This window comes from Enhydra lutris, unplaced genomic scaffold (assembly GCF_002288905.1).
Source record: "Enhydra lutris kenyoni isolate GAN:26980312 unplaced genomic scaffold, ASM228890v2 scaffoldscaffold75, whole genome shotgun sequence".
Taxonomy (NCBI): Eukaryota; Metazoa; Chordata; class Mammalia; order Carnivora; family Mustelidae; genus Enhydra; species Enhydra lutris.
This window is the reverse complement of record NW_019154159.1, coordinates 6,074,434-6,098,874: the sequence shown is the minus strand read 5'-3', so window position 1 is coordinate 6,098,874 and position 24,441 is coordinate 6,074,434. Positions and strand designations below refer to the sequence as shown.

Sequence of the window (24,441 nt, the reverse complement as noted above, 5' to 3'; positions counted from 1 at the left end):
TAAAATTTTTATTCTCAAACATCAGTATTTTTAATAGTGGACAACTTAACCCTTTAATTATTAAATTTGTAAAGAAAAATTTTAGATGCCAACTTACACATGTGAAAGGGATACACAGTTTTTCCAACTCCTTCGAGCAGAGAGGCCGACATAAGAGGCCCCTGACTGGCACCAGTGGTTCTCGGACAACCTGGACTGCGTCAGAAATGCACATTCTTGGGCCCCCAGGCCACACCTGCTCATTCAGGGACTCTGAGAGGGAATCCGTGAGGGACTCTGAGGCACATGACGCCTGGGAAGCACCAGCACCCACAGCTTCACGCTGAGCAGGACTCAAACCAGAAGAGGACCGACCCATCCACCTCCCAACGCCACCTGCCTCCAGCCGCACCCAGGACCCGACAGATTTGCTCCACCAAGACCAGCCACAATGACGAACTTATTCAGAGAGAAAAGAGCAAGACCCGAACAACTCTTAACCCTTGAGAGACACGGAGCCTGAGAAGAAAGCATTTTAAATGGGGAACTTTGCAAATTTCTCCATCTGTCCACAGACTGGCATGTGCTAATCATTTAAAAACAAAGAACGCTCAACAAAGGTTCCAGATCTTGTCCCTCCATTGCATCTGGGGTGAGGCCGTCAGAGTCTGAACCCCACGAGGTAAATGCAGGTCTCCTCCGTTCCTTAACAGCTCAGTAAGGAGTGGGAGGTTGACACAATGAAGACTTCTGTTCCCTGCCCTCTCTCGAAGCAACTGTCCGTGGGCACAGAGAGCTGCTTTTGGCCGGCGGCCTGACCCTACTGCTTGAGGTCCTGCAGGCCGCTGCTGAGTCCTACCGGACAGCACGCTGCACGTGCCTGGGCGAGGACCCGCGGCTGAAACCGCAGCAGCAGTAAGGACACGGGATTCCCACCCTTCACCTGGCTCCACAAGTCCGGCCAAAGGGAGTTCCCTGGGCCCTCATTTAAAATCCAAGTTCCCCTGGCCTGTCCTATCTTCTCCACTCATTGATGTCAGAGCATTCGTGGAGAGCTATGTGCACAGAGCAGCAGGACTCTTGGCTTCTGTCAGACACACTCAGGCATACCACATACACACCCGGGGGGCACTGCCACTGGACAGATCTGCTGAGGCACCCCTCCCAGGGGGCATTTCAGCAGGTGGGTACCAGTACCCAAACCTCTTGTTAACCTGCAGACCACACCCAGGAGTCTACACACAGCGAGGCGGGAGTATTTCCCTCTAGGTATTTACAGGAACACTGAGCTCAAAACAGGTCCTCCAGGGGCATCCGTGAGAGCGGACACCCACAACCACTCAGCAGCTACCCTACAGCACTACTAGGTTTCCTATAGTTTAGGGACACCTCAGTGGCTTAGTTAAGCGTCTGTCTTCGGCTCAGGTCATGATCCTAGGGTCCTGGGATCGAGCCCTGTGTCGGGCTCCCTGCTCAGTGGGGAGCCTGCTTCTCCCTCTGCTGCTCCCCCTGCTTGTGCTCTGACAAATAAAATCTTAAACAAAAGGATTTCCTATGGTTTAGAAATGCAAACATGTCCTCAGACAAAAATTAAAATTGTAACAGTTGGAACCAAAAGAAAGAACAGTGCCGTTCATAAAAAGGAGAGCAAAGGACCTTTGCTCTTGATATTTGGACCCTATTAGCCGTGGAGGACAGTGCTTACCATTGTTCACCTGGCCGTGGACGGCGGCAGGGACTGGCACCACGTGAGTCCCATTTTGTGTTACAGTTTTTATGGGCAGCTGGTGCTGACCCAGAGACGCCTGCTGCACTATGGTGACCGTCTGGACAGGGCTGGTCTGTGGCGTCTGAATGACCCGGCCGGCAGCGCCCAGCGTGGCATGGCTAATCGCAGGAATAGGTTCCACTTTCACTGAAATTTAGAAAAAGAGGCAAAGAAATGATACCAACTGATATGACTGGAAAGCTTCCAGAAATCTCACCAGGTGGCCGGCAAACCCATGTAAGACCTCACGTGCTGAGGAAGGGAGTCTGAGCAAACAAGTCCGTGGGCGTCTCAGGGCCTGAGAAACCACCTGTAGCCACTGCTTCTGCGGCTCACCTTTGACTTCCTTGTGATCACCATTCTCTTGCGGCTCTGCCTTAGGAGGGGCCAGCACGGCTGCCTGAGCGACCACGGCCTGACCAGCGACAGTGTACGTGCTCGCCGGGGCCAGGCCGGCCACGCTGGTGACGGACACCGCAGGGATCTGGTGGACAACGTGCACGGTCTGCACAACAGGCTGCTGGGAGGTCGAGGTGGTCACGGGAGCGGTGACCGTGTAGGTGACAGGCTTGATCGTCGGTGGCAGCTGTCGCTGCACGGCGATCAGAACAGGCTGACTAGACAGAGGCGAGCCTGTGGAGGACGAGGACACAGGGGTGAGGTGCAGTCGCCCGCGCTCCTCCAGCCGTATCCCAGAGCCGACCAAGCACCAGCACCCACTCACAACACAAAACGTGCCGCCTTTCACCTTGTAACGCTCAAGTCACGCACGATGGGAGGAGCGGAGTATTTTAATGGAGATATCTAATTCATGGAGGTAATGGCAAAAAATGCAATTCTCGCTCTATTCAGATCTCTTACAACACCTCTTCCCACAGTTCTTTCCTCATGAGAAAGAAAATGTCGACACGGTATATGGGAAGAAGCTGCCTACTGGGGTTCGAACAAAGGGGCCACGCTCCCCCAGGATCAAAGTCTTTATCTCACAGTGGGTGCGAGGGAACCTCAAAGTCCAGACACACTTACAAGCTCCGCCAACCAACCTCTGCTTCTGCTGGTTTGGGCACAGAATAAAGGAAAAGCCACAGGTGACATGTTGCCAGCATGGCCAGGAATCCCACCATATCAAAACAAGCATCTTGCCAACCACACAGGAACCCGAACAGAATTAGTTCGCCCATTCCATGCCATGTCTTTTTGTGTCTGCGTTTTTTTTTAATTCTCCAGAATACACATTTTTACTCCGAAATGCTCACCATTCATTAAGTGAAGAGTTTCCCCTGCCAACTGGTGTCCGGTTTGTCTAATTTGTGTTATTTCTTTGGGTGGGGGATTTTCCCCTAATTTTCAAATGATGAAGCAACTAAGAAACAGATTAATTCTGAACTATTTCAGGCATCTACACAGCTATTTACATAAAACAATGTTCACTGATTTTTAAACACTCACCGTGCTATTCGCTTTTCAGCACTTACCGTGAGACCCTACGCAGAAAGCACCAGGTACAAAGGAGCCAAGGCCTCTGCTGCGTCCCCTCCGAGGAGCCTGGCGCCCCTGCCTCTCTGACCCCCTCCACCACCACTGCGCCCGCTCCGTCTCTGCACATCTCACCTGGTGCACTCTGGGCAAACCGTGCCTCCTGGATGACGGCCAGTTTGGGCTGTGAGGCGCTGGGCTCAGGCTCCAGGGGGGCCGGCGAACCTTCCCTCGACAGGCTCTCGGGGGTCTGGGCACCACTGGAGTGGGCAGACAGCACTCCAGCGTGATTGGGAGAGGCTGGGGCACTTCTGGATCACCAAAAAGAAGACAGTGGGGTTTTACAGGTAAAGCACTCATTAAGCAGCCTTGTTTCAATAAAGTGCATTCTGAAAAAAGGGTGTCTGTCATCTGTCTTCTGCCAACCGACTACAGCTCTATATGTCCTACTTTCCGTGTGAATGCCCGTGACCTGAGAGGGATCCCCAGCGAGACTCACTCAGTTGTGACAGCCCGTGTGCCAGGGCTGGGCCACCACGGCTCCGGGCCCAGCACAGGCCGCACCGCCACAGAGCTGGACCAGCTGCACTCTCGAAGCAGCTCCTGTCCACCGTCAGCAGGAGCGGGCAGTGTGCTTGCAGGCAGGGGCCTAAGACTTACATCATGACCATTTCTTTCTTTCCTTCTTTCTTTTTTTTTGTTTAAAAAAACAGAGTATCTATAAGCTAATAATGTATTACTTGAAAATCAGGCAATTAACATTTTATAAGTCAGTCTTGAGTTTAAGCAGCTAAAATGCGGCTTTCAAGAGCTGTTCACAAGCCAACGGAAAGGAACACCTGCTGCTCGTCGAACACGATACATCATGAGTCCGATGAAGCCACAACGGCAACATGGGACCAGAGTGTAAGGAAAACTCCGTCAACAGTCTGAGCTGATTCGGACACTATTAAGAGAAAGTCCACGGGCAGCATCCAACACGTCTCTTCAAATCCCCACCCCAAACATTTAATCATAATGCATTTAGCAGTTCCTTCACTTGCAAAAGGAAAATTGACCAATACATGGAAGGTAAATTCACTGACCAGTAAGTGAGGTCTTTCTTGATTGTCTTTTTTCCTTACCTAGAGGAGAGCGGTCCCAGAGGGGTTCTAAAGCAAGGCACGCCCCTAGGCCGTCTTTTCCTAAAAGCCTGCTCTATTAATTTGCTTTCAGAAGCAGGGTCTATCCTCCAGAATGAGCCTTTGCCTGGTTCTTCCTGGGAACGTGGTACTTTGATGAAATAACGATTCAGAGAGAGATTGTGGCGAATTGAATTCTATGAAACATAAAAAAATACGTAGAATTCATATATTTCTTTGCTGAGAAATCAAAATGTGCCCCAGTTTTAGTGCCCTGCAAAGCAGAAACCTAGCACTCAGCCCCTTGCAGAGGGCAGACAACTTTAAGGCAGCTCTGTGCTGGAGGAACCAGTCCTCCTCCCTGAGTGAAGAGGGGCTTGGGGTGCGACCCTTCTGCCAGAGGGGGGCCGGAGGCTGATACACGGCTCTGGGAACGGGGTGGCAGGGTGGACACCAGGGGGCAAGGAGGGGACCTGGGGAACAAGGAAGGGTGGGAAATCGACACCACAGGGAAGGAGGCAATTTCCACCAGGAAAAATGTCAACTTCCATTTGTTTTCCAGGTGGGAAGCCAAGGATTATCACTGTCGTCATCTGACCTCTCCTGTGGGCCTCTCCCTGCTTAGAGACAAACAGAGCCAAAGCCAACCAATCCTTTAAAATACTTTTTGAGCACAAAATCAGCTTATAGGAATCTGTCACAGCCGTCTAAAATGAATTAATCCAGTATCGAGTATTCAGCAAACCAGCAGAAGAGAAAAATGAGCGAAAGGTTGGGAAGTATCACGGACACATCTTCTGGTAACGGCAATTTCCAAAACGCTTCCATGCATGTTTTTAAAATTTGATCCACAAAATCATCTAGTGAGGCACATACAGAAAATTTCTCTCTCAACCCCTCCTCTATTCCTTCTATTACAAAAAGCTTGCTGGGCTCACAGTTCACAGACAGTTTCAGGAAAGCCCCCACTGCAACCTGAGCAACTCCTGGCGGCACACCCGATCCTGAGCCTTCCAGAAAGTCAGGAACAGCGGGAGGAAAGTCATGCAGCCACATCTTTTCATGTGTTTACACTAATGATTAAAATTTAAAATTAAAAAATTAGACTAGTGAAGTTTCAAAATGGTGGTGACTCACAATAAAATTCTGGGCTCTCGAAAAGTCACTTCCACATTCCCCCCAATGAGCCTTCTAACAGAACCGTCAGCCACAGCCTGAGACGCTGAATTGCCAGAGGCGGCTCAGAAAATCAAAATGCATCAAATTCTTCTCTACAGCCCATCTCGGGGATCGCTCAAGTGCCCCCCCGGTCGCGGGCTGCGGTGAAGACCACGGGAGCCTGTGGGCGCCAGAAGCCTTGTGGGCAACAGAGGCGCAGGCAGCGCTGTGTCTGCCTTTTGTGAAACTGCTCACACACAAACGTGTCCTGTGAGAGTTAGAAAACCACAGACCCTAAAACCGCAGACCCTTACTGTGATGTCCTATCACAGGGTGTAGCTAACAACCAGTAATGCCTTTCTATTAATTCCTCCGGAAATCGAACTGTTACCAGTACCTCCACCAGAGAGACAACCCTCCCCCGAACACGAGCAGATGTTTCAGTGTCTGGAGGGGAGGAGGGTCGACTCCACGGCTGTGGGTTGAGAAAAGCAGATCTAGACCATGACACTACCGGGCCCTCTCCCTGCGAACAAGACAGTCTCTACGGCTGCCCAGGGAGGGTCAAGGGGGCCTCAGAAGTGGCCGCCGAGCTGCAGTAAAGAACGTGGGAGGTGAGGAGCCCCGAATAAACGCCATTAATACTGTAGCGTGCGTGTTGCTAGGAGGAAAAAGGGAAATGAGCGTAGGGGAGTCTGGAGGCAGGAAGTGCCCCCGCCAGGGGACTGGGGCACTAGTATTTCTTGCCCCTGGTAAAGGAGAACATGCAGTTCCATGACCCTCATGCCACTGACAAGCTGTACCCAAGTTCCTGAAGGAGCTGGTATTTTCTGTCCAGAAAATGGGACAGAACCTACCAGACACCATCACAACAGGGTCTAACCTCCTCTCCATTCCCAACAAAACCACAGAACAAAGAGGCTGTGATTTTCTAATCGACAAGACTAGAAAACACGCGTAAGTAGTAAGAGCTATCTAATGCAGACACAGACCAGAGTAACTCTATTTCTAAGGTAATTTAAGGCCTTTATAATTTGATCAAGTCAAGCTACATACACTAAAATCACACGGACTCAGACTCTAATGATTCAGGAATTACCATATGCAGACAAAAGGCGGCTTATTATTCTTTAAAACAAACTACGAAGAAAAGGATCTGCAATAGTGAACACATTCTCTTCCCCCCAAATCCTCCCCTACCCGAGGCTGCTTCCCAGAACCCACCCTCCCTGAGTGCCAGCCCCTCCTCCCTCCTGTCCCCTCAGCAGACCCAGACCCAGGGTAAAGACGCAGAGCGGGTCACCGTCCTCCATGAACACCTCCAGCACGCCTGCTTCGACCCTGGTTTCTGCTTGTCCCAGCCACACTGAGTGCTCTACTGAGGACTCGTAAAGAAACTGATGAGAAGGAAACATGCAAAGTACCTTCCAGAAGGAGAGTTCAATGAGCAGAATGAAGTGAGCCCACAGCACTCCCTCTGTTTCCCTTTCAGAGGCCTAGAGGCCCAAAATTCAAATCTCCTAGTCATAACAAATACCTCGCATCTGGGCTGGATAAAATTATAATTATAAATCATAAGAATACATTCTGGCATAAATATGCAACCAAAGGAAAGAAATATCCCATCTTTCCAGACACAGACCTTGTCTTACCCTAGAGTTTCCTCTAGACCAATCAGAAAGCTGTGCCATGGGTAGACAATGCAAACTACCAGAAGTAAGTCTGAAAGGGAGCTCCGGACTCCCATCGGGTGCTCAGAACAGGCGTGCCGGGAGCATCAACACATGTCTCTCAGGAACTCAGATGTTATGCCTCTGTCTTCGGCTTGGGTCCTGATCCCAGGGTTGGGATCGAGCCCCGCACTGGGCTCCCTGCTCGGCAGGGGGTCTGCTTCTCCCTCTCCCACTCCCCCTGCTTGTGTTCCCTCTCTCGCTGTGTATCAAATAAATCTTCAAAATATTTATTTATTTATTTATTCACTCATTCATTTATTTTAGAGAGAGCAAGCAAGCATGAGCTGGGGGGAGAGGCAGAGGGAGCGAGAACCCCAAGCAAATGCCCCACTAAGCACAGAGTCCAACACAGGGCCTGATCCCACAACCCTGAGATCATGACCTGAACCGAAACCAGTTAGGAGATGGACGCTTAACCGAACCATCCAGGAGTCCCTGGAAACCCACATTTTAAAAACAGGCTGTTTTAGGGGCGCCTGGGTGGCTCAGTGTTAAGCCTCTGCCTTCGGCTCAGGTCATGGTCTCAGGGTCCTGGGATCGAGCCCCGCATTGGGCTCTCTGCTCAGCGGGGAGCCTGCTTCCCCTCCCCCCCTCTGCCTCTCTGCCTGCTTGTGATCTCTGTCAAATAAATAAATAAATAATCTTTTAAAAAATAAATAAAAATAAAAAGAGGCTGTTTTAGGTGACAGTCTTGCCCCTACTCTCTGTGTAAAGAAAATCTAGCGAAGAAAATGAACCTGGCTCTTTTATGAAACAAGGCTGCAAAACGGAAAGGCTTTTTTGTTTTAAGCCAAGAGTGAGGAAATGGGAATAAGGTCTCATACATACAGACCTTAAGCACGGTCACTTTGGGAAGGGCACCTCAGAAAATTCTCATGACAGAAAAAGGACACATGTGGGTCAGGACTGGGGACAGCTAAGGACCTCTGAGGACAGAAAGAAACTGAGTGCATGTCCAAATTAAAGGGAGGAGTGCAGCAGGAAATCCCTTTCCTGCTAAAATGCTGGAGCCAGGAGGTGCAAAATGTCTCAGGAGCGGCCTAACACGGACAAGAGGCACACAGAATCACCTGTATGGACCTTGTCCAGACAGAGAAGACGACGGTACAGTGAAAACGTTAGTGACAGCTGAACAGAGAGGGTGTCTGCTGTGCGGCACTTCTGTTTATTCCCTCTGCTCTCAAGCTCCTACGAAGTCCCTTCCAGCAGCCAGGAGCAATCACTGCACGTGGAGACAGCACCTGACCCAACTAACTCCCCACAAGACGGAAGCCAGGAGGAGGCCACCCCCGAGAGCTGCCCTTGTCCTTCCGCCAGAAAACCACATGACGCCCGGAAGCAGCTGCCACATAAACGAATGTTAGGGAACACAGTGGGAAGGGATCATTCAGAGTTGGGTCAGGCTTTTTAGGAATACTCACGCCCACTAAGCCCAGCTAACTGATGTTTCCAATCACCAGAACCCTGCACACAATGAGCTGAATAAAACCCTACCACACTCCTGATGGGCATGCTGAGACCTCACCTGCCCACATGCAGGCGGCTTTGTTCCAGGTGCAATCACCAGACACGGACACAGATTATCATCTGGTTCTGCTTCCTTTGTTTTACATTTTCTCTGAAGCACAACCTCACTGTTCTAGATTAAAATATGTCAGTATCACCGGGATTTCTTGTCCAATGTGCTGAGAAACCTGTCACGTAGCTGGTATGGACGTGTTCTCCACACCCAGCATTTCCCTCACGGCCAATGAAGAAATGCACCTAGCTGTGCACCGGGAGCCCGGCGGGGAGCAGATGTCCCAGGCCAGGAGGGGAAGCTGCGTCTCACTTTGTACCTTCCACAATCAAAGACCCTTATATGACTAAAGGCCCCTTACAAAGGAAAAGTTCAGGGTTTGGCTGGTGGATTTTATTATTATAACATGTTTTATGTCTACAGGAGGAAGAAAAAGGTTTTGCCCTCATTAAACAGAAAACAGCTCCTCCCACCCCATCGCTAGGTTAGGGTTATGGCTCACCAGACACATTTCTCAAAGGATCATTGACTCAGTAAGCCCGAAAGGAAGACTGTTGCCATTCCTTGTGACCTAAATGAATTCAAGAATTACAAATGTATGTTTCTTCTTTCATTACACTTTTAATACTCTGTATTTCAGATTTGCCTTTCCCATATTGTCTGAATTAGAGATGTCCTACTGTTATGTCCACTAAGCAGACACAGAGAACACAGACACACAGAAGAAAAAAAAACTACAGTGTCGAAGTTTAAAAACTAAACTAAATTAAAAGCTGAACAAGGAAATATGTACTGATTTTTCAAAGGTGCTCTGAGAAGGCCCAGGTTCCAGACACCCCAGGAATAATCTGAAAGCATGGTACACAAGCAGGCGGGTTCCCCAATTTACACAGGGCAGCACCACAGTTATCTGTGTCATGTATGGCCCAATGGGAGAATGTCTTTTGAAGAAAGGGTTCCTTGATCAGTCTGAAAACCATCTCTGTGTAGACTTCAAGAAGCTGAGTATGCCAGCAGATGCAGATAAGGAAGAGAGAAGAAAGCCTAAGTGCAGGACAGGCTGGGTTTTTAACTTTCCTGTACTTCAGACACAGGGAGTTAACTGCAGTGGTTAAAGGGAAACCTTTCAAATAATCCACGTTTTCCCATCTGTGGGGACAGTGACCATAAAAACTATAGGCTGAGGTCTGCTTCTAGAGCCACTATTCCTTCCGCTCTGCATGAAGATCAGAGCATGGGGACAGTGGCCTCCAACACTTCCTCCTCCCTGAGCCAAAGAGGGTCTCCCTCACCTCACTCTACCATTGCCCTGTGCCCATGGTACGGAAAGCAGCTTAAGTGTCCTCTCAGTTGTCAATCAGCATCTACTGACACGTCACAGTTAGATTTCATAACAAACCGAAACGGATTTACCTGCCAGCCCTTGTCCGCTGTCCTGTAGTAGGGGTAATTTTTAGTGATGTGAGTATAAATTCCATTTAGAGTAAGTTGCTTATCAGGAGCCATCGTAATTGCTTGTACGATTAATTGTGCATAGGAATAAGGTGGCTTTGAATCATCCTGTATTTAAGTTAAAAAAGAAAAAAGAGAGATTACTGAAGTTATCAAAATTTTTACTAAATTTACTAAAATTCAGAACTGTTGGTGTTTTTAAGTGTTCCTACGAAATGCTTAGTTCTCCTTACTATGAAAATAATATAATCTGACTGAAAAGCATTTGGAAAGTTTATAGGAAGCAAATGGAAAAGTGTACAAGCAGCATAAAAATGAATACGAAAATCACATAAGGAGAAACTCCACACAGCAAAAACGAAAAACATAGGGAAAAGAAAAAAGCTACTTAACCTCAGCAGAGTCCAGGGCAACACATGTCAAATCACGGCCAGAGGCCCGTCACATGGATCTAGCAACCAAGGGAACGGCTGGGATGGCTCGGGGAGGAGGGAGCTGGTACTCTCTCCCAGGCCCTGCTGGGTCCTCGGATGCACACAAGGGCCAAAGTGACAACCACTCAGAACCACCCTGTCCCATCAACTGAGAAGCTCCTCACATTAGGAAGCCCCACAGAGGGGAGCACCATATACCAAACGCCGGGCTCCGACCCTGAGGTCTCAGGCACGCAGGGCTGCTGTGAGCGCTGCAGAACACGGACAGCCCTGCTCCCGGCACACCGGGCCACAAGCGGCTCCTTATCACTGTAACAACTCAGAACCCCACATACATGTGCGTAATAATAAGCCAACTGTGGAGAGGGTACACCCCTGGCTGTGAACGGGAAAATGTACGAACCAACTTAAATGAACCACGAAGCACAACAGTGAATGCAAACGGGAAGCTGCAAAAGAATATATTCAAGAAAATACTTGTTACATGAGGTTTAAAAAGGAGCAATTTAGACACTGTTTGGGAATAAACGCAAACAGAGTAAAAGAGAGCTAAGCAGAGGACTGACAGACGAGGCAGGAAGACAGACCTGCCAAGGACAGGAGCATGGGCCGCAACTGCCCAGGCCACGCTCCATCCTGAGAGCCAGCAGTGGGGGGCCTGTTCCACACAGAAAGACGGAATCATCTACAGCCCCAGGATCCGACTTTTAAATAACTAGTATTTCCTGAGCACTTAGGCTGGGCTCTACCCCTTCTCTCCTGAGTGGACACACTCTGAGTTACTCAAAAGGGCCAGGCAGACCAGCATCCCTGGAGACCCCCCCCAGGGACCAGAAAGAGAGAACGAAGCCCTCCTCAATTCACTGCTCTATGCCATCCGGGGCGTCTCCTTCTTACCCTTCGTCTTTATGCTCCTAAGAACTTTTTTTATTGAAAAATGTAACACAGATAGGAAAGTGCATAATACATCTTTATCAGCTGAAAACAAATTTTTATAAAGTGAATGTCAGTACAACCAACACTAGGTCAAAGGAGAACACAGCCCACATTCCAGAAGCTTCCCTATGCCCCCTGAGCCCACAGTTTCTACTGTTACTCCTGACACTTTATAGTAATCATAATCTCACTGTGATTAATTAGAAGTTTTATCATCTCAGAATGCATCCTGAAAAAACACAACTTAGTTCTGATTTTAAACAGGCAAATGGACACAACGGAAATCGTACAGAGAGCGCCTCTCTGTGCCTGCCTCCCCTACCCAGCACCCCTCATATACGAGGCTCCTGGCTACAGGGGACAGGCTGCGGTGCATCCATCCCAGGCCCGTGCCACGTTCCACTGCGCAAACACGTGACACTTCATATGTAGGTTGTTCAAATAATACTGTGCGTTGCTTATGTCTCTCACTCAGCATTGTGCCCAGGACTCTTCCACGCCAGCAGCCATGCTGCATGACAGTCCCCTGCGTGATCGAACTTCTCTTATGGGGCATTCAGGCTGCTTCCAATTTCCTATTTTATATAAACTTATGTTGGAGATTTTTGCCATTTCCTTTAGACACAGTCCTAGAAGGGGCATTACTGCGTCGAAGAATAAAAACATGCACGGACACAGTGTGGACCATCCCAAAAACGTGTGTTCTGTGCACACGTGCACTCAGACACAAGTGCACACACAATCTTCCGTGTCTGTGGCGGCAGGATGAAACCCCAGGAAGAGTTTCCCGGGACACAGTGCACATCACCTTGTGAGGACCGCAAGATTCTCCTGTCCTCCACCAGCTCGGCCCCCAGCACCTGGGCCCACAGCTGCCACTGGGGAGCGCCCAGTGCTGAGTGACCAAAAGAACTCAAAACCTCCACCCTAAGAATATGCTCCAAAGGGAGGGCCCACAACCAGGCGTGCATCCACTCTGACGTGCACTTCTCAAAAGCCCTCGTGGGGATGCTCGCAGACCTGTAGACAATGAAGTGAGGACAGCTGGCTGCGTGATGGCCCCTGGGTTCTGTTTCAAGGCTGTAAAACATTTACCTTTGGGCTGTCTCCGCCAGAAGCTTCTTTTTCATTTTCTGGCTGCGAGCTGTCGGCCATTAAATTGAGGTCAGCTGGTATCACACGGCCCATTTTGTACCCAGAAGACCCTGCTCCCCGGGGGCTCGATGGGCAGGAGTTTGCAGCACTGTGGACGGGAAAAGGTCACTGCTATCAGTCTATTATAGAACACATGTCACACTGCGCTTCCATGACCCATTCTGATTTCAAGTACAAAGTGGGAGCATATCAGCATTTCCTAAAAGCATGGCCTCACGGGTTCTCTGTGAAGTTTAGGATCACTCCAGGAAACACAGGGAAATCAGGTATCTGCTTCACATCTGTTATTTTACATAATCAGAAAACAAACTCTCAAAGGGGGTGGTGGCCCACCTGTTTCACCAGCGAGGAAACGGAGGCTTAGGATGGCTCTGGAACTTACCAAGAACACAGAACCGACTTTTTTTTGGTGATGGCCCCAGGGTTCCAGGCTGGCAAAGGGACATAGAGCACATGATCCGCTGACTCCCTCCCGACCAAGGACATGGCCTCCAGCTACACCAGAAAGGTCAGGGACAGTCTGGAGAGAGAGGAAGGCGGCCAGGCCAAGCACAGGCAGCACAGAGAGGGGATGAGGCCATGGAAACGGACCCAGGTGGCATGAGGGCCTGGACCACATGTGTCAGGTCAGTTGGACACAACACACCCCAAACACAGAAACAGGAACCTATTTTTCCTTTTCCCAATTATGTATGTATGTATGTACGTATGTATGTATGTATTAAAGATTTTATTTATTTGAGAGAGACAGTGAGAGACAGCATGAGAGGAGAAGGTCAGAGGGAGGAAGCAGACTCCCCGTGGAGCTCGGAGCCCGACGCAAGACTCGATCCCGGGACTCCAGGATCATGACCTGAGCCGAAGGCAGTTGCTTAGCCAACTGAGCCACCCAGGCATCCCTATTCATTTATTTTTAAAGTAAACTCTACCCCCAACATGGGGCCGGAACACACGACTCCAAGATCAAGAGTGGAGCGTTTCATCGGCTGAGCCAGCCAGACACCCAAGTGACCCACTTGGAAACACGTGTGCTGTTTTTCACGAGGCAGGGCTAGGGTGCTGCTTCTTGATCTCAGTGATAACTGAAGACCATCCACACTCATCTGCGGTGACTCCCCAAACCACACATTTGCGCTTCTGCTCCCTTCTCTATGCAGGATCAGACTTTAATAGAGAATGAGCCACGGCAGCGGAAGGACGCCAAGGAGGGAGAGCCCAAGAAACCCATCGAGGTATATGCAACAGTACGTGCGGCTGGACCGGAGGAGCCGTGTTTAGAGGAAAAGACAAGTACTATGAATACATAGAAAATTTCTGGAAAAAATACCTAAGAAACAGGAGTTACCTCCAAAAACCTGAGCTGAAAGTAGGGAAGGAGAGGGAAGGGAAGGGGGCAACGTGCTCTTGGCCCAGCCGCTCTGCCAGGAACATGCAGGACCAAGACCCGCGCTCCCCGGACGGGGGTTTACTTCAGGCCAGGAACCCCGCTCAGAGGACGGGGGAGAGGAGCAGCAGGACCGCACGGAACCCACACTTCACCGTCTTAAAGACCGGTACCATGTGAGCAGTGCTGACGTGGGGAAGGTGAGTGGCCCTATGGGGCTGGACGCTGGGTCTGGACAAGCAAGTGCACTCTGCCCATAAGCCGTCCACAGCCAGGCTCCCACGCTGCTGTCCTGCCCGGTGAGGGCACGACCCGGATCAACGCTGGCCACAGCGTGAGGGACGGGAGCGGGAGGAGAGACGCGCAAGGAAAACGAGAGGAAGACAGAGCAGAAGGTGAGGAGAGGCTGGGTCAGGAGCTGCTCCCCACAGCCCGCCATGTCTACACCACCTGTCCAGTGAGTTGCCTCCAAGGCTGCTGCGCCCGCTGTGGGCTGCCCTCCCACGGGGGCACACAGGGCTTGCTCCTGGTCCTCTGAATTCTGCGTACTTTCACCCCGTGCTGGACAACAGTGTGGCCAGGCGGTTGCCGGCTGCTGCCTCTCCACGGACACGGTGGCTACTTGGGCCACACAGTCACGTGCAGACGAATTCAAGCAAGTGGGAGACGGGGCAGCGGCTACAGCAGAGCGGCCGCAGGGGCAGCGGCTACAGCAGAACCGCCGCAGGGGCAGACAGAGGAGGGAGGGGCCTGAGGCCAACAGCCGCTGCCACGCAAGACACCAGGCCTGGGGCCGCAGGAGCGGCAGCCCGTCCACTCGTCACTCCCTCCGCTTACGAATACGCCCGACGCACGGTCATTTCCAGAAGGCCTACTGCTGATGCTGGTTTTGAGATAGGAAACAGAAGCGTTCAGCCGCGAGGTGTAAGCCAGAGTCGCCAGTTCTCCGTGTGCCCTCCCTGGCCCGGCCACGCGCGTCAGCCTGGACAGACGAGACAAAGCACAGCCCACCCCACCTCCCAGCCGGGCCCTGGACAGCCCCGACGGCAGGAGCCAGATGAACAGAGCAGTGCGGTGCTCGCTGCGCACCCCCGTTTCCATCACTCACAGCTAAGATCACTACGCCCCTCTCCTGAGCGCCAACAGCACCTGGAAGCCTGGCGCACGCGAGCTCCGCCCGCCTCACAGCAGAGCACCACTCGCCCACACGCAGCGGCCTAACCTGCTCGAAGCACACACGTCCACAGGACCCAGCGGCTGTTCTCGACCTGTGCCTCAGCTACTGCCCTCTGAGCGCTCAGCACAACCTGACCACGGTGCTCTGGTTCTGGCTGCTGCACCACGTGCGTGCCCTGAAGCGGCCGACGCACCCAGTGTCTCTTAGAACATCAAGGGGAACACAAGTCAGCCGCTCTGCTGTGCTCAAATTCATCAATCCAAAGTACAGGGCATCAGAATTTACTTGAAATTACAGCAAATTAAAAAAACTCAAATGCAAATGAAAACGTATCTCAGAGTTTAGACCAAAATGGCTAATCACCTGCCCCTTCAACTGACACTCAAACACAGTCAGTCCGTAAGGGAAGACCAGGAACACAAGGGAACTGTGTTTCACAGGCCGGAAACCGGGAGCAAAGCGTGTTCGAAAACTGAACGGCATGTGCAGCGCCTTTGAACCTCCCCCCCTCCCTTGTGTCCACCCTGGGAAGGGAGCGGCGCTGCTGTGTGCTCCTGCCCCTTCCTGTGACTTCTGACGGCTTTTGCACCTTTCCCAAGGGAGGAGGTGAGGAATGAAAATCAGGATGTGGTCGTGGACATCTCAGCAAGCACGCCCCGCACCCTGACTCTGTGGTGACCCCTGCCCACATCAGCTGCTGTACCTGATGGTTCCGGTTGGGGAGGGAAGGGGACTGATGAGGTGGGCCATGGTGTCTGGAATGTTGATGGTCAGGGGCGAGATGTGGGCCTGCACAGGCTTCACCGGGGACTCAGGAGCCTCCTGCTTCTCCCTCTTCTCACTGGACAGGGCAGTGAACGTGATCTTGATGTTTGTGCTCGGGAACCTAAACGTGCACCTAAAAAAGAAAAGCCAACTGTCAGCACTAGTGAGCCAGACTGGACGATGGGGCGTCCCACCTGCAGCAGGGTACAGAGCCCAAGTGTCCCCGATGCTCCAGAGCGTCATCTTGTGTGGAGAAGCCATCGAGAACCCCACTTCCAAGCTCACCCCATGTGCTATGATTCGCTTAATGAGTGAAACCACAAAGAGACATTCATGACTTTAAAACACTAGTCAATGAACACGTTCTTACACCAGCCCAACCGAAGTAGAAAAAAGCCTCAAACGTAATTTAATCTGCATTACTCCTTTTAAAATAAACACACAAGTCTATTTGGGTCATTAAGCAACATAATTTTGTGGTGGTTTCTTAATTAAGAAAGAAAAATCATTCCTTTTGAAGAATCCTATCACCTTTTACTGAGCAAACAAACAAAAGACAGAGATATTAAATTCCAGGAGAAAAGGTTTACAATTCAATACTCTGGCTCACCTTTAATAAAGCTTCCTTGACATAACTGAAGTATATTTATTAAAAAAAAAAAAAAAGGTACTGCAAGCCAAACATCTTTAAAGAATAAAATTTAAAAATAGCCACAGACTCCTGGTCGCTGCCTGATCTCACATCAGTTAAATAGCGCCTGATCTGTGTGTATATAAATGGCCAAACAACCAAGTGACGGCAGTCGGCTGACCTCTCCGCCCGTCCCAGGGCACCCATCTTGGTGGTCAGCTCTGTCTGCCATGGAAAGATCCAGCACGTGCATGGAGGGCAGAGGTACCTCCCACTTCTGGGGACATCATCAAGGGGACTCTTCCCAGCACTCTAGTTGAGGGCTAGAGTTGTCACTTGCTGACCAAACCCCTCAGCCAGAGCTTAGAAGAACCCCTCGGATGTATGAAGTGGACCCCCAGTTTACACCTGTGGAATTACAAAGTGCCCAGCTTCATACATTAAACAGGTAATTAAAACAAGCAGATCACATGACTAAAACAAGCGAGAAGACCACAGTTAAATGCTTTGCAGCTGCCTCTTTATTGCTAGTGTGAGATGTGAATCAACTCTAGGCTTAGAGAAGAAGGTGACTAAGACCCCACTGGCCACTAATTTCTAGCACCACATATATGAAAACTGCAGAAGGGTGACTTCTCCTCCTCCTCTCCCACATACAGCGCCTGAGCCCTGTCCTCAGATCATCATTCCCACGTCGCCACGAAGGACAGGCTGTGAGAGCGAGTGCCACCATCCAGTGTGCAGGCCTCCGACCCGGCAGAGCGGTTACCTCTCTGTGGCTCAGTCTTCTCACCCACAAAACAGAGATGGCATCATCTCCCTCTTAAAGTGTCTTGGTGATTAATTCACATAACATTTAGCAAACACTCAGATGTGTATTGAAAAAACAAACAAACAAACCAACCAACCGCCTTCAGCCCAACTTAAGACATCAACACCTGCTCTCCTACAGTCCGTCTGTCTGTCCCACCACACCCCGAGGACGTATAGGAGGCCAGCCTCCAGCAGATCAAAAGCACACACACCTGCCGCCGTTCGTGTGGTGCGGAGGAAGCAGCAGAGCATGGTGCACAGCTCGGATGGGGACTCCAGGAAGGTGAGCACTTCCTCCCCCATGGGGCACACACGTCTCCCAGCGCTTCTCTCTGCATTTCACAAAATAAGGCCACACCCTCCACACTGGTCCTCGGCTTGTACTTTTCCAGAGTGTCCCCCCGCACCCCAGCATCCATGCACACAGGATCAGCTGAGTGTTGCCTTAGGGACAGGATACTGCCCCATCAAGGACAGCCTTCCTTCGTATCTGAGTCCCAAGGTTTCCAAGTAAAGGTGATGACTGACCCTGTCCCCTGGTTGTCTCCATGGCACAGTGCTGTCAGGAAACTTTAAACTCCAAGCGCACGCAGGGTGTCTAAGTTGAGGCAAGGTGCTATCAGACCACCTGCTGACAGTCTCTGACCAACAGACCGTGAAACTTCCGTCCTAGCCACCATGGACACTGCTGCCACCAACCCCACCCCCTTGACAGGCGAAAATGGGGAAATCTCTGGTTTCATCTAAGAGGAAACTTCTTTTCATGTGTGTGTAAGCCACAAAACACACTTAAAAACCACCCAGACATCCTGGTAACTTTTTATTTTTAAATTTGGGTGCTGATTACATGGCGAGTTTCTGCGACAATTCATCAAGTTACACATGTACGGTACGTGTGCTTTTCTGTACAAACAGTATACTTCAACGGAGAGCAGTTATTATTAAAAAGCCGTCTGTTGCCATCTGTCGGACACCCGGGTGGTGCGGTCAGTCGAGCATCTGACTTTTGATTTCGACTCAGGTCATGATCTTCGGGGCCGTGGGATCAAGCCCACATTGGGCTCTACGGTCAGCGTGGAGTCTCCTTCAGATTGTCCCTCCTCCTTCTTCTTCTTACTCACTCTCAAATAAATAAATAAAATCTTTTTAAAAAGGGGGGGCCCTTTATTGAAACGACCTCAATTTCAGCTCAGGTCATGATCTCAGATTCATGGGATCTAGCCCCACACCAGGCCCTGCACTCAGGGGAGAGTCTGCTTGAGATTCTCTCTCTCTCCCTCTGCAACCCCCCTCACATGTGCTTTCTCTCAAATGAATCGATAAATCTTAAAAAAATTTAGCAAAATACTGATAACGTGACAAGGGGTTCACAGTCCTGCTTTCTATACTTCCGTGTTAACAATGCCCTATTTCTTTACCTGGGCTGTGATTACACTGGTGCCTATGTTACAGACGTAAGGGATTTCTCTCTGTGGGCTGTGTTCAAAGGGAAATACACTATAACCGTGTTCAAGCTCTCTGTGGACGTCAGTTAGCTATGAGATCCTCACTCTCCTGCAGGATAGGTAAAGGACTGAGGCTTGACTTTTCTAAGCTAGAAGTAAGAAACAGCAGAACAATTCTGATTAGTTGCCTCATGAAACTAAAAAGAGCAGCAAAACATAAGAGTAGCAAGAAGGTGAAGCACCCAGGTGGGGGGACCTCCTTGGACCACCTCAACCACCCAACACCACAACCAAGTGGCCTGACTTTCGGGGCTGGAAGGCCCATCCTATCTGTGCCCCCTGATCCACTTCCCTGCTATGGCAAGGGTGTGAGTGCCCATGTCTCACACCTACCATCACAACGCGTAACATGAGGTGTTCTTTAAAAATACTTTGGGGGCACCTGGGCTACTCAGTCACTTAAGCAACTGATTCTTGATTATGGCTCAGGTCATAATCTCAGGGTCCTGGGATTGAGCCCCACATCAGGCTCTGTGCTGGGCGTGCAGACTGCTTAAAACACTCTCTGTCCCTCTCATTCTCCCCGCCTCATGCATGCACACTTGGTTGCACACTCAATTCTTTAAAAACAAAATTTTATATATACATATATATGTGTGTGTGTGTATATATATACACACACATATATATGTGTATATATATATAAATAAATAAAACAGATCCTGAAAGATTTGTAATGAAGCTCAGTATAATATGCAACTGTGTATAAAACCCTGACAATTATGACAAAATAACAGAGAAAACGGAAAAATGAAGAAATGAACTGTAAGACAAGCTAGTCAGGTTGCAGAATCACAAATCTCTCAGTGAAAACGACCAGAAGCGTGCATCACAGGACAGCAACCTGAGGGTACTGAGCACCTCTGAGAACTGAGAAGTGGCACATCTTGAACCACAATCAAAACCGACAGCAGCAACACAACAGCTGATGGCTTCTAACACATGTAAAGGACCCTGATAAAAAATTAAGTTTCTTTTACTTGAACAAATGTTACCATCTTAACGTGGATTCAGACTCGCACATACCCCTCCCTCTCTGTACTCACTCTCCGGTACTTGGCGCCTGGGCTGGGAACTCTTACACGAGACCCCACACTAGCGGCCTCAGTCTAAGCTCTCATAATGAGGTCTGCAGAGCCTCCTGACATCCTTCTCTGCTGTGCCGTGGACCACTCACTCAGACATACTCCCTGAGCTGGAAAAATCTCAGGAGTGTCCTCCTTTTCTGCCTACAGAAAAACACACATCTGGAGGCAAATCAGACATTATTAGGTTAACTCTAGAATCACTCAAGTTTTTAAAGAGTATTTCAGAAATTTTAAAAACTCCTCGCAATTTGTTGCTTTCCCTAATTCAGTGATCCCCCCACCCACACACACCAGCACCAACTTGGTTGGTGCCTTGCAGATGAGGAGACCACCCCAGGAGGAGTCAGAGTAACTGCAGTGGTGCTGGGGAGAGACCTGCAGGTGCCTCCCCTCCCACCATGGCACAAAGTGGCAGCAGCACCCCTGCTGTGGGGTGCACACAACCTCACCTCTGGGCTTCTAGCTAAAAATAACCAACACGATCTCACCAGAGGAAAAACATTAGACAAATCCAAATCGAGGGGCATCGTACATAATAACTGGCCTGTCCTCTTCAAAAATGTCAATGCTCTGGGCACCTGAGTGGCTCAGTGGGTTAAGCCTCTGCCTTCGGCTCAGGTCATGATCTCAGGGTCCTGGGATCGAGCCCCGCATCGGGCTCTCTGCTCAGCAAGGAGCCTGCTCCCCGCCCCCCCACCACCTGCCTGTGATCTCCCACTCTCTCTCTGTCATATAAACTAATAAAATCTTTAAAACAAAATGTCAATGCCACAGGAGTTAAAGAAAGGCTGAAGAGTGGTGACAAATGAAAAGAGAGGTCAGCGCAACCGTGACCCCATTCTGGAAACAGGTCTGGTTTTTCTTTTGCAATGAAGGGCATCGGCAAATGGCCGCTGAAGTCTATGCAAGGTCAGCGGGCTACATCGCTGTACTGTGCCAACGCTAACTGGCGCTGGTGCCCACACTGCAGTTATAGAAGAGAGTGTTTTTAGGAAACATATATGGAAAGACTTTAGAGGTAAAAATTGATCACGCAAGCAACTTACTCTCAAAAATTTCAGGGAAAAAAAAATGAGAGAGGTAAAGAAGGTGTAATAAATGTTAATATTTGGGGAATCTGGGGAAATGGGGATTTTCTGTTCTATTTTTACAGCTTTTCTAGAAGTCTGAAGTAATTTCAAGGAAAAAGAAAATGATTTGGAAACTTTAAAAATATCCAGTGCAAAGCTCAGTGACCTAGGCCATCTGTGCCAGGCTAGGACTGTGCACAATGTGCAGAACGTCCATGACATCCATGGCGCGGTAAGCACACAGAGAGAGAATGTTCGGGAACCATCGACTCTGCCAGACGGTGCTTGCTTGTGCTTCACAGGCGTACCGGTCCGCACTGACCGGGCCTTTGCCGCTGACAAACCGAAGGCCCGTGCGGGTCATGACCCTCATCATCATCTCTCTTCTGCGGGAGTCCATGATATCTAGAGTCCCATCACCTTTCAAGCACAACTTTGTGGGAACCTAACAAAGGTAAAGAAATGTCACCTTGGGGCACCTGGGTGGCTCAGTCAGTTAAGCATCTGCCTTCGGCTCAGGTCCTGATCCGGGAGTCCTGGGACTGAGCCCCACCTCAGGCTCCTTCCTCAGCAGTGAGTCTGTTTCTCCCTCTCCCTCTCCCTTTCTGCCTGTCTGTTCTCTCTAATAAATAAAAAAAAAAAAAGTCACCTCACCCTATTTCTCACTGACTCCTGACTCTGTGATCCCCAGTTTGGGGGTACACAGGACAATACAATGGCCACATTCACACAGTGACCCTGACACCTGCACACTCTCATTCATCCGGCTGACATCTGTTACACATCCACACCATCCCATCGCTGGGCTTCAAATTTGACCGAAGAAGCTGTGGTCTGCGGTGATACCATATTCCATACTCTGGATTTCCTCCTCCCTTGGAAGAGTATCTGTCCCACCTTAAATCCATCAATCATCTCACAGAGCAGTATCCTCCAAGCCATGTTCCTTCAGCACACCACTGAGTGTCCTGCCCACAACGTCCACCAGGCAGCAAGGCTGAATCCTGTGGTGATAACAAATGGCCTGCAGGTCTCTGTGGCTCACAGCAAAGGTTTGGATCTAGCCTCTGTCATGCACATACTACAGAGAAGCTGGTCTGCTCCACACTTCCCTCACTCTGGGACCCAGGCTACTGTGGTGGCCCCATTTAAGACACTGCTGGTCCCAAGGCAGAGAGAAAAAAACAGAAGGTAGGATCTGAATCCTAAGGCCACACTTGTGCACAAAGGGCCACAGGAAGGACCTCTCCTATAAAAACACCCTCTCCGGGGCACCTGGGTGGCTCAGTGGGTTAAGCCTCTGCCTTCGGCTCAGGTCATGATCCCAGGGTTCTGGGATCGAGCCCCACGTCAGGCTCTCTGCTCAGCGGGGAGCCTGCTTCCTCCTCTCTCTCTCCGCCTGCCTCTCTGCCTGCTTGTGATCTCTGTCTGTCAAATAAATAAATAAAATCTTTTAAAAATAAATAAATAAATAAATAAACAAAACACCCCTTCTCCCACGATAGCGATACCAAAGGCGCATCTGGAAAATCGTTTCGAGCCCTTTCACCTATGCCGCTGGCCAAAGACACACTAAGCGGAGTTGCTGACCTGTTTTCTAGGGAAGAAAGGAGAGAACAGTTACTCTAAGCCATTCACCTTTAACGAGTGACAAAGACAATCTAACTTGAAGAGGAAGAAAAATCTTATAGTTTAATCTCATGACCGGCAAAGGAAAAGGCTGAGTTAGTAAAAATGTGTTATGGCGGGTGGACCGTGCTCTGGGGCCACTGACGACTTAGCGTGAGCAGCAGTGATCACCAACAAGGTGGAGGGCGGCAGTGTCTCCCACATCCGAGGAAACGCATGGGCCGTGACCCTGCAGAGCAGACTGGGAGGTAGGGGTGGGAATGAGGAAACCAGTGAGGAGGCTCCCCAGGAGCCCGGGGTGTGTGACACCTGCACCTCAGGGGCAGTGAGGACAGAGAAGCGACTGGTTTCAGAGATGGAAATAAGCAGCCCATGGGTACAGCACGAAGTGTACAGATCCACTGCTCAGTGTGGGCTGAGGGAGGACCTCAGGACGGCTCAGGGGACATCGGTAGCATTCACTAAGATGCGGGTGGGTGAGGAACGGGTTAAGTGGACATACGACACGTGAGGTGCCCCTCAGCCACCACCCCAGGGAGACATCCCCCAGTCCTTAGTGAAGCCCGGCTGGAGACACGCCTTGGTGTCCTCAGCACAGAGGGGGCACGTGTGCCATGTCACAGAGGACAAGGAGCCCGAGAAACTCAGCCAGCAGGTATGGCTGCACCTTCGGGACCCAAACAAGCACACGCCCTAGAAAGAACACTACCACGGGACTTCCAATCGGACTCCAGTCCCGCACAGCCCTGACAGCAAGCCACGCTGCTTTTCCTGCAAAAATGGAAGAAAACTCCTCATCCTGGGGCGCCTGGGTGGCTCAGTGGGTTGAGGCCTCTGCCTTCGGCCCGGGTCGTGGTCCCAGGGTCCTGGGATCGAGCCCCGTATCAGGCTCTCTGCTCAGTGGGGAGCCTGCTTCCTCCTCTCTCTCTCTCTCTCTCTCTGCCTGCCTCTCCACCTACTTGTGATCTCTCTCTCTCTGTCAAATAAATAAAATCTTAAAAACAAAAACAAAACAAAACAAAAAAAACAAAAAAAGAACTCCTCATCCTGAGCCCTGAGGAAGACGATGGCCAAAGTGACACTTTCATTCCCCATTCTCTCCTACTAGTTTTTTCAATGGTGTGAAAGAAACACTGAAACTTATAATGCCACCTTTCCTGAACTGCTGCCTCTAAATGATCAAACTCACCAGTGACTCATCAGTCACCCCCTACCCCAAGCTGCCTCTGCCAGGAGCTAGGAGCAGCACGCCCAGCCCCTGATCAGTCCTGCTGACGGGCCACCCCAAGTCAGGACCCCAAGGCTGCCACCACCATCAGTCCAAGACGGCCCCAGAGTCTGGCGAGCACTCCCCTGCCTGAGAAGGGGGTTGCAAAGGGACAGCAATGTCAGCCCAGGGAAGGGCCGCACTGCACCTCAGAAGTAGTAGTAGCTACTGAAAGGGCACAAGTTCTAAGTAGAGAGCTTGACCAAGTTTCAGACAGTTATGGACAATGAAAAATATACTGAGAAAAAAATCAGAAACCCCATGTAGTGTTACTTTTCTCACACCTCAGCAATGAAACTCAAGCAACACCTATCGCCTCTGCTTGAACTTCTTACCCTGCAAACTGCTAAAACACCAGTTTTCTATGAAAACGTGTGAAAT

At 50.3% G+C, this 24,441-nt stretch overlaps 1 protein-coding gene across 1 annotated transcript in view; it reads right to left on the bottom strand.

Annotated features, from left to right (window-relative positions):
- The window catches only part of LOC111160427 (forkhead box K2), a 72,057-nt gene that overhangs the window by 10,564 nt on the left and 37,052 nt on the right, over nt 1-24,441 (bottom strand). The window contains 7 exon segments of the mRNA XM_022523544.1: nt 1,685-1,894; nt 2,084-2,380; nt 3,359-3,534; nt 4,348-4,541; nt 10,168-10,314; nt 12,672-12,819; nt 15,996-16,190. Of these exon segments, the coding sequence (XP_022379252.1) occupies nt 1,685-1,894; nt 2,084-2,380; nt 3,359-3,534; nt 4,348-4,541; nt 10,168-10,314; nt 12,672-12,819; nt 15,996-16,190 (1,367 nt within the window).